This window comes from Hippoglossus stenolepis, chromosome 5, assembly GCF_022539355.2.
Source record: "Hippoglossus stenolepis isolate QCI-W04-F060 chromosome 5, HSTE1.2, whole genome shotgun sequence".
In the NCBI taxonomy this organism is placed as follows: Eukaryota; Metazoa; Chordata; class Actinopteri; order Pleuronectiformes; family Pleuronectidae; genus Hippoglossus; species Hippoglossus stenolepis.
This window is the reverse complement of record NC_061487.1, coordinates 24279476-24290279: the sequence shown is the minus strand read 5'-3', so window position 1 is coordinate 24290279 and position 10804 is coordinate 24279476. Positions and strand designations below refer to the sequence as shown.

Here is a 10804-nt window from a genome sequence, read left to right as displayed (position 1 = left end):
TGACATCCAACAACACCAACAAGATACCACCACCCAATGTCTTTCACTGCAGAGACATGACATTTCTTTCCTTTTATATGCATATAACGTGTTTGCACATATATTATAATGTATTGGTGGTTTTAAAACTTCCCTTATCGACACTGGGTGTGATAGAATCTCAGAGAGTTGACGGGAAATGAGGTGGGGCTGAGACAGGGAAGGACATCACACAAAAGTGACAAAATTGACTTTACATGGATGCATACAGTAACAGTCTGTGGTGCTTTCCTTTACATGTAATGAAGCCATTCCTCTTGCATGAGGGTTTAAAGACTAAAAAGCCACATGGACGAGGTGCAGGGCAGCGTCCATACTGAGGATTGGGTTGCACAGCAAGTTGACCAATGGAGTTTAAATATATAGGTCCATTCTAGAGTAAAGAAAACTTTACTCTAGAATGTTTTGTACAATTTAGATGAATCACACTAGTGCAAACATCAATAGGATTATTTTATATTCAATTTCTGCAAATAGATCCCTTTCATTTAAATCGTACCCGCTGAACCTTCAAGTCATAATGCAGCCTAATCCACAGAAAGGCCGTGTGGCGTCAGCTGCAAATGACGATTGTCTGACTCACAATTGTTCTTAATTCAAAACAGCAAGCAGGCACACAGACTCACAACCACACACATTAAGGGTGCTTACACACTCTCAGGAGAAAGCTAATAAACAAACAAAAGGATTTATAATAATTTGTTGTGACTGTTTCCTTGGAAAAGCAGAAAATTAAATGTTCTCATGTGTATTTCTTCATGAGGCTGTTCGAGCTACTGTCTGATCTAAAACAGTTCAACTCATCAGGAGAACAAATCAGAGTTCTCCCCTTTCAGTTGCATGACAGTCAATGTTATATTGAATGAAGGAGCTTATAGCACAATGTACTATTCACAGAGATGAATTTAATTAAAAAGCAAACCTGTTAAACAGCTTATATTTTCCAACTCAACCCATTTGCTGTTACATTTTCAACTTCTCTTTGTGTAAGATATTCTCTTCAGCTCGACGTCAATATAAACATACGCAAATGTAACTTCTCAGTTTCGCTCAGCTGAACATCATTGAAACCTTCAGTTGCACAAACACCAACAACCATAAATGAATTATTTGAAAAAGGGAACCAGCCGGTAGATAAAGAATACCAAAGAGTTTATTCTGTAGAATTTGATGCAATTACAGCTTAACAATAGTGAGCCTGTTTAAAAAAAAGAACAGTCCGTAGGTTTGAGTCTCACATGCCACAACACGGACGTGATCCGTCCAACCCAGGACCGCTGAACTCCCCGGCTGCTCACAACACTGCCCGCACACGCTGACCGGCTGCTGAGAGGATGAGCTGCAACCAGTCGATCCACAGTGATGTAAAGTGCAACGATGAGACAGGACGCTTCCGTAAAGCAGATTTTCTGCGGATAAATCCCTTAAAACTTTTTAGGTGTAGCCCCGAATTAGTAGCAACGATAATGTATCTAGCAGGTATAAAAAATAAACGCTATTCTATACAAGCAGTAGAGAAGGATATACACAGTACATACATACACGTCATCCTGGAGCCAAAAAGTAGGACATTATTACACAAAAGGGATTTGACAGGAGAAAGCACCGTAGAAAGAAGAATTATCTGGATATTGTACAGTTTGACTCATTACAACTCTTCAGCCGTCCCCTGCACAGAGTGAATAGAAAAAAAAGAGATTTAAAGCAATAAGCATGAAAACATCGCACACTGGGAAAAAAGGAAACACCTTAAGAGAGGGAGTTGTGCCAAATATACAAAAGAACTGGATCGTTTTTAATGACTCAGTAAAAATACATACATGTCATTTTACATACAGACGAACTGAGTACAATGGTAATCATATACATACATTATAGCTGAAAGACAAAACGCCACAAAACTCCTTTGGGAAAGGGGAAGAAAAAATGTGTTTAGTCCTGTGACGTACACCAGTTACATATAAATCTGAGCCAATGAAAAATCTGAAAGGGTTTGATAGTAACAGTGCTGATGCAAAATTAAACTGACAGCATGCTTACTTTTATATTTTTATAATCAACCTCTATATGTAGAAGGGCCAATATCGGACCAGCTGAAGAACATGATCATAAAGTCATAATGAGACGGTTTTATTTTTAAAAACATCTTGATGACCTTAAAAAAATGTTTGAATGGAAAAATGGTAATATTCTAAACCCCACCCCCCCCAGCCCTGCAATTTCTTTTTGGTCCGTGGCTTGTTACGTAATAAAGTTGATTGGCTTCAATAGTATCAAAGATTCTCCTTCTTTACACTTTGGCACTGGAAATCAAAGCCCCGCCCAGACAGGCCTGGTGTTAACATCCGTCCTGAGTGAGTGATCCGAAGCTCGGGTCTGAATTCACCCAAAAGGTGTCTCGAGATCCGATCTCTCAAACTAACATTCGGAGGTGGCCACATTCTTTTAATTGCTTGAACTCCAATGTGTCCTGGGCCACATCTGAGGGACCACCTACCTGACGTCCTCTGACCTGCCACAGTTTCATAATGAATTAAGTATTTTTATGCTTCTCAGCGTCAAAAAGGTGATTTGCTTGTATCCACCGCCACAACTTCACACTGATCACCACAGAATTTCTTAAATGGGTAAAATTTTTCGACATAGCTGCAGACATTCATTGATCCAGTCCCTCCCAAGGGCCCGGTCACATATACGCCAATGTATTAATATGTGCGAGCGAGGGGGCGATTAAAACGTGTCTCAAAGCGTGGCTTCGCGTGGAGTTCAACTTTGGTGAAATTTGACTTCTGCTGCTCGCCACAAACACACAGACATGTTTCTCGGGACAGATGCTAAGACCGGATTTGAACAGGGCCAAAGACCAGCACCATTATTTAAAACAAAGCACTTCTTACGTACAGTATGATCATCTGCGTCTGGCACCTATTGCTCTGCCTGTGTCATTCATAATATTACAAGAATCTTGCGTGCTGGTTTTACAAAATATATATTCTCTATGTACATGAGGACAGTGCATATTTCACCAGCCGTGTTTGGACTCGTTTCAGCCACGTGAGAGCAGCTGCCAGGTGATAAAGGCCATGCTCCGATAGGTTTCTCTCTCTTTTTTGTTTTTTACCTGGAGATGTCTGACTCAGAATAAGAGTGTTCAATACAAAACAACAAGCAGGCACACAGACTCACAACCAACCGCATGTAAAGGAAGCTTACACACATTCGCTCACGAGAAAGCTAATAAACAAACATAAGGATTTATAATACACAAGAATCCAAAAATATAATTATTTGTCATTTGTCGTGACTCTGTTTCCTTGGAAAAAGCAGTGAATAAAACGTTTTGTTCTCATCTGTATTTCTTCATGAGGCTGTACATCGAGCTACTGTCTGATGAAGCTCAGCTTGAGCTCACCGCGTCAGCGCAGACGTGTCCTTGAAGGCTCATCAGATCGTGTTGGCTTCCCTGCACCGCCTCTTACCTTCAATGTCAGTGAGGGGGGGATAACTGAAGGTAGATCAGCATGTAAGGGCAACGGTTTCCCACTCTGACAACAATCTCAGGGGTCAGAGGTTGAGAATGGGCACGTCGAAGAGGTCGCACAGGCCTTCTGTCTCGTCCAGGTTGTATATGTAGTCGTGGTCGCTGGGCGGAGGGGACAGACGGAGGAGCGGCGAGAACACTGGAGGTGAAACAGACAAGAGAAATATATGATTCACGCAAGATGCAGAAAAAGAAGCCTTGTGCCGAAACGTCTTCAATAGCCTCTTTGTTACACAGATTATATATAACTACATCTTTACAGTACTTGTCATTTGCTTCACCATCAGTGTGCCTGTAAGCAAACTTACCCTCTGATGACATCAAGTCCTCCAGCAAATCTCCGCTCATGATCTCTGTCAGAGAGAGAACAGGAATGAGTGACCTTTTTTAAAAACCCTTCAATCTGCAGCACACTGAGACGATGTGACACAAGAAACTGGACAGTCACCGGAGGAGAAAACATGGAAAAACTTTAGACATGTTTACCTCTTGTTGGATCAAACATTTCTGAGAGGTCTTTGGGGAAATCCAGTACTAGAGGGTTAAACGTAATAGTGTTAGTATTTGCAGATATGAAAACTTTTATCTTACAGAATAACTTATGTGCATTTATGTTTACATTTGACCTAAATAATAGTATTTTCTTATTCAAGTTCTATAGGTAAGTTTTTTTCTTGTAGGTTTTCTTGCACACACAGCTGAACAAGTGTAAAAGTAACACAAATATCTATCATCATCATCATCATCATCCCTACCTCAACATTATAAATCTTCAATTCTTAAGCTGTTGTTCAGCACCAAGCAAAGACTTACATTCAGATGGATCCGACTTAATTGGTTCAAACACTGCAGAGGCAGAGGAGGATGCAGATCCATCCAACGAGGCAGAAGACTGAAGCTGCTGAGTGACCGGACCTGTTGGGGTGAGCGGCGTCGTGCTCGTCACTTCTGAAATAAAACAAATGCCAGACAACACACTGTAAATTACTATGGTAACGGTAGAGCCTGATATCGTATTACAATTACTAATGCCTGTTTAAAACACGACAAAGAATGAATAAAGAAATAAAGAGACTTGTTCTTAGGCAGTAAAAAAACATAGTGAAGTCTTGACACCCCCCTACCTGTCATTGAGTCTGATGTTGTAGCAGGACCAGGTTTTGTAGAAGGGACTGGAGCTGATTTAGGGACCTGCAGGGTGGAGAGGTGAGGAAGAGTAAAAAAATGAAGACATATGAAGGCATAATGAAGACAATAGGCTATAACTATGAAACTAGAATGGCTCTTAGTAGAGCCTGAGCCTAAATGTTGCCATCTTGGGATCAGTTTCTTTTTCTCCTTCTCTTTACTGCCCCAATAAAGAAAGATGTTTAAGAGGGAATATCCAGTCAACATTGAACACATCAGTGCTTTAGTACTCAGGGTGAGAGATAGGTAACATTCGTGTGGACCTGGGAGGCAGCAGTGGCCGACTGGGAGGTAGGTGCTGGTGCTGGGAGGTTCTGAAGGATGTCATCTGGAGGAGGGACGGGCAGAACAACAGGAGAGGCACTGGACGGGTCCTTATTGACCAGCAAAACCTCGATAGGACCAGATGAACTCTTGAGACGGATCTGGTATTTCCTTTGCCCATTGAGGACCTGGATAAACACACACACTGGGTCAGTGACACGAGACAAAAGAAGTGGACATGACACACTGAGCACACCATACTTACAGCTTCTGGTATGGGCACCTCTAGTTGTGTGCCGATTGGAGCACGAATCGCTAGAAGTGTGTCACCTGCAAAAAAAGACATGATTAGTTGTGATAATCGTCAATGAATGTGACAGAAATGAGAATGAAAAGAGATCATTTAGAAAAATGTCATTTAGAAAAATACCTTTAAAGGATCCACAGAGGTCTTCATGTTTTACATATGCCATAGTATACACGTGTTAAGGTTCCACGCAACAACAAAGTTGGTCAAAAATACAGCTTTGCACTTCATATGATGAAAGGAAAGGAAATGACATGTTGCTGAATACATGGATTTATCAATAGGGTATTCAGGCAATTCAATAGAGCACTTCAGAAACAGTTATATAACAACTGTTTATAACAGTCATAACTAAAGTAGAGCTCATACCACCTCCAAGGCCCAACAGTCCCCTTATGAAACCACATTTAAACTCAAACCAAATTTCATAGTCGCGTGCCTGATTTTTTTCATCAAGATCCATGAATTATTCTCTGAGAAATCAATGAAAATATTGAAAAACGTCCTCTCTTGTAATGTTCAAAAAAAAAAAAAAATGTAATCGGCCCTCTGATCAGGGATCTGCACCAAAATGAAATGGTTTCTTCCCTCCAGTAGTTTTTAACTAATCTTGCTTAGACACCAACAAACAGACAAAACATCACCCCCATGACTGAGTTAATTAAGACACTGAATTTAGTCTCTAGTACGAGCCAAGCTTCAAAAACGTCCTAAAGTACCAGTACTGAAACCAAATGCCTAAATCGGCTCCTCTCTGCCTGTTAAACTCTTTCCTCAGGTTCCAACAGGAAATAACTCTGATGACATCATTCAGGTTATTTTCCTTAGACTTCATTCAGCTCCCTCCAGGAGCACTGAAGTCCAAATACAGCTGTGTTTACGAGTTATACTCTCCATGATTTGTATGAGTTAAATGAGTGACGTGCATCTTTAAAGGACCGGGACAGAGAGCTGGCAGAATCTGTGTGCATGTAATGCCTCTGATGATCCACTATGAGAGGCCAGATGGTGTTGAGATTGGATATGTTTCTCTGTTTTGTCATCAAGTCTAATGTTGCTCTTTGCCACCGGCCATGAGTAGATCTTTTACACTGAGCATAGAACTATTATGAGCATAGTGAGGACTTCATGACTACATTTGCAAATGTGTTCACACAGTTTGAAACTGTTGTCCTTGTTCATCAGGAGCACTTTATCCCTGGGATAAAATTGGCTGTCGGTTCTATGCAGAACAAAAAAAGACCCTGGCTGAACATCAGTATCTAAGGTCCTCAGCAGTCAGCAATCTCCTGCTGCTGCGAGTGACATTTATGAGCCTGTAAATTCACTGCATATTTTCCACTAACAGGTGAAAATGACAGTACTATATTTGTCAGATGTGCCTTTTTTACAGCTGACACATCTCCATAAATGTTTACAAGAATAATATCAGTGGCTCTGGAGGAAAGAACAAACCTGGCGATGTCACAATAGTTGTGGTAGAAACACAAGTGTTGAACTAATCTTTTGGGGCTTTTAAGACTACGTACACACAAAAAGTTGTATTTTTAAAATGCATTTTAAAACGTTTGTGTGGGCGGAGATTGTTTTAGTTTCAAAACTAAAATCTATATATCTATATTGTAGCCTAAATTCATGACTGATGAAGCCATCACATCAAATAAGTGCCATCGGATACATCAATAGACTCATAAAGACAGTGTGCAGTGAAGGATATGGACTATTGTTGGAGTCATCTGTGACGTTCTTGATGCTCTGCTGGACCCAGACTCTCTGCTGGTCCAGCTCGTTTTCCCTGAGAGCCAGATCGTCCAACTCTGCCTTCAGATCAATCAGCTTATCCGCTATCTCCCTGGTGTTACAGCCTGGACCCACACCCCTAAAATACAACAGACAAAGTACATATTCACACACACTCATAAACACACTCATGAACACACTGCTCAATCATTAATACAAGTAAGTAGATATAGCTGCATTAAGAGGAGGCTTTCTTTCTGACTAATATGAAGTTAACCACTTGTGATATAATGTTTGCTTCAAGGTTTCACTCATAAACTATAACAACATTTTCCCTCATCCTCGTCCAATTTAGTATCTAAAAAGGCAAATGTGCTGCAAAATGAGATAATCGTTCATTTCATATTATTCACACTAGACCCAGACTGATTAATCAGTTGACTCAAAGATCAGCTGATATGAGCCTTTCACAGACAAATCTGTATCAGTTGGTGGTATCTGTGTTTCTTCTTATCTATAAGTTTATGGTTGAATTTAGAATATCAAGCCTCCATTACATTTCTTTGTCTTAATTTCATAGGAACCACTGCCAAATTTTGAAGGAAATATATTGGCCGGTGAATCAGTATAAATTCTCTACTCCCCAAATGGGCATTGGCCCCAAATCAGTCGGACTCTAATCCAAACTCTTCTGTTCAAAAGTAATTTCTCTATAACTCAGATATAGTCACACGATCATGTGCCTGTTTATCACACAGACGGATCAACAGAAAAACAGAAGCACATACATGGATAATATACCATCAGCAGTTAGTGCTCAGAAGAATCATCTTATCAGTCGTCTCTCAACAGCTATAATATTTTCATGTTACATGAAAACATGGAAGTTGTGATAGGGGTTTGGAAGACACATATTCAACAGTATGGTGTCTCATAGGTCTGCACTCTCATTACCTTAACACATTCACATTTCTGTGATAAAGACCATGTGAGGTCAGAACAAAACTCTAAAATATAATCAGCCCTCACTTTGCAAATTGTGGAGGTATTAATATATAGTGTCATAGTTGATCTTCCCAGTGTAGTTGATTGATTTTTCTGACACTCAACAATGCACAGTGGACTTACTTCCATTGGATGCTGTTCTTGGACTTCTTCTCTATAAGTCCTATCCCCTCCAGCACATTAGTGATATCGTAAATGCGTCGTTTCTGCCGCACCGCCAAGGTGTCTGCAGCCTGAGTGACAGGACAAAAGCAATGTAAAATACAATAGAGATTATGCAATCTCCTTCAGCAGACTCAAGACTACTAGAACATATAAAGAGGGACCGCTGTTTCTGTGCCCACAAGTTCCATGCCAAACAACCACCCAACCTCTTGGAGTTTAACAAACTAATGATAACCATAAGGCTGTTGCTGATAAGTCTCGGCTTTGACAACAGGCCCAGTAGGTGAAAAAGTCACAGACCTGCTGAATGAAAGCTAATTATAAGGGTTTTTTATTCAATAGTTCACATAACATATACTTATTCATTAATGCAGAAAATATAGACTCGCTTCAGTGTGGCAGTGGGAGTCACAAGTGAGACGCAATATAATTAAAATCAATATACATACCAAACCCTTAATTATACAGAGACGTCAATGGAAACTCTCTCATGAAAGTCCTTACTGAGTCTAAAAACCTGACGTTTGAGTTAATATCTGATAAAAGAAAGTTAATCTCTCTTCTGCCAGTGTTTTTGTTTCATAATTCATTCAACTGCTTTATAACAGTTTAAAAATGGCCGTGTCATCAACAACCCACAAGTGGCGGCTGGTGCTTTATTGTTATTAGCAACGCAGAGTGCCACCACGAGTGTCAGCAGCCATGAGGCCAATCTGTCCGCCAAGTCACTGAGGTCACAGTGAAAAGGAAACGGTTCTGTTATGTCAAGTAATGCTTGGCTGCTCAAGCTGCCATCTGGTTCTCTGGCTCTGGCAGAGAGAGAAAAACATGGATGGCTGAGTTTGATAAAAAAAGCTGCTATTTATACAGAAATTTGGCAAGGGTCTTATTTATTATTATTGGTTTTATCTCTATTTATATTAGCATTATCAACTATGTACTTCTGTAATTTAACCATTGTTTTGTTGTTGTTCCTTTGTACTTTGTGTTGAAAATGAATGTATGAATTATGTGACACTAATAATTGTTATGTTTTGATAAATCTAGGATTCAAATGAAACCCTATTTTAAGGCAAATGAAAGATTTGAGACTTAGTGTCACTGGCTGGGAAGGGTGTAAAGAATGAATATGTTATTATATATAAACAATAATGTAACTAACAGGGGTGTAAAGTGTTTATATGTTATCATATATAAATAATAATGTAACTAACAGGGGTGTAAAGTGTTTATATGTTATTTTATATGAATAATAACGTAACTAACAGGCTGCTCAGACAATTAGATGATAGTTTAGAGTTTAGATAATATCTCACTAGTCTATTAAAAGGATAATGTCCTGCAGATTATGGTGGAAAGACTCATCTAATGTCACTTAATGCACTTTGGACTGAAACATGAATGCAGTGTCGTTCGAATCACACGCTTTTTGAGTCACTACACCCATCGGAGCGAGCTGTTAAATGATCTTGACGTCGTGAATCAGGGAGAAGTTGATCATGTGTGAAGATGCAGTCGCGTTCGCTCACGAGGGGGGGGACTCACAAAAGATGACCCACTTTGTACACTCGGGGTCTGGGGGGGCAGAGGGGAAAGTTCACCGGTTTCCTCAAAGTTCGCCTCGTAACCTCCCTGTGCTGCACCTCCACACACGTGAAATCACCCGTATTCAGTGCGTGATCTTTAAAATGAACCCAGCTACCTAGCAGAGAGTAAAAGCCCATTCAAATTAGCCTGTCACACGGCTAGGCTAGGCTAACGGGGGAGCTAACGAAAGTGCATGTAGCCGAACGACAGCGACGGGGCTCATGTTGACATGTGCTAGCTAACAACAAAGGCTCCGGGCTCCGTGCTCACCGCCTTCAGGTCCAGCACCCCGTCCTTCGCCTCCTGGAGCAGCGTCACGAACTTGGTGGTGAGCAGACCCAGGCTCTTCTCGTGCCGGCTCGGGGTCGGCGGCTGCAGCGAGTCCCCCGCTGCCCCCGGCTCGCCTCGGCTACTGGCCGACTCCAGCTCCATCATCATCCGGGACCAGCTCCGTGCTTCCCCCTGCTGCCTCCCCGACCAAACCCAGCCAGCGAGCCCCGGAAAGCGCGCCCCACCGCCGCGGTCAGATGCACAGCAGGCCGGCGGGAGTGTGTGGCGGATCGCGGGCGGTTGTCTGAGCTCGTCGGACCCGGGTTCTGCTCCGCGGAGTGCGTGGATCGAGGCGCTGAGGCTGGAGCAGCAGTTCAATGATCCGGGGTTCCGTGCTGAGCCGTTGGCCACGCGAGGTATGACGGGACGGTTCAACCGCAGCGGGGAGCGTCTGCCAAGAGTCGTGCCAGTTTCCAAAGCGTGTAACAACACAGAAGCGTGTTAAAAAATATATGTTAAACCACTAAAAAGTTCCTAACCCACGAAGATATTCAACAGATTAATTTACTGTGACTGTGAAGGTACTTGTTTGTTTTCTAGGTAGTGGAATAAGGATTCTACGTATTTTTGTGGGAGGGATAACTTTACACACGTCCCTTACATACTCAAACTTGAAGTAAACACGCGCGCGCGCTTAT

At 41.5% G+C, this 10804-nt stretch overlaps 1 protein-coding gene across 1 annotated transcript; it reads right to left on the bottom strand.

The window, feature by feature from the left end:
- Window positions 1-1174: 1174 nt before the first annotated feature.
- Window positions 1175-10551, bottom strand: e2f4 (E2F transcription factor 4). Its single transcript, XM_035156032.2, has 11 exons — window positions 10107-10551; window positions 8208-8317; window positions 7057-7218; window positions 5463-5506; window positions 5298-5362; window positions 5032-5220; window positions 4705-4771; window positions 4394-4528; window positions 4067-4114; window positions 3889-3933; window positions 1175-3719 (listed from the first exon to the last, which is right to left on the bottom strand). Exons 1-11 carry the CDS (start codon window positions 10272-10274, stop codon window positions 3604-3606), a joined length of 1149 nt encoding a protein of 382 aa, XP_035011923.1. The 5' UTR covers window positions 10275-10551; the 3' UTR covers window positions 1175-3603.
- Between the last annotated feature and the right edge of the window lie 253 nt (window positions 10552-10804).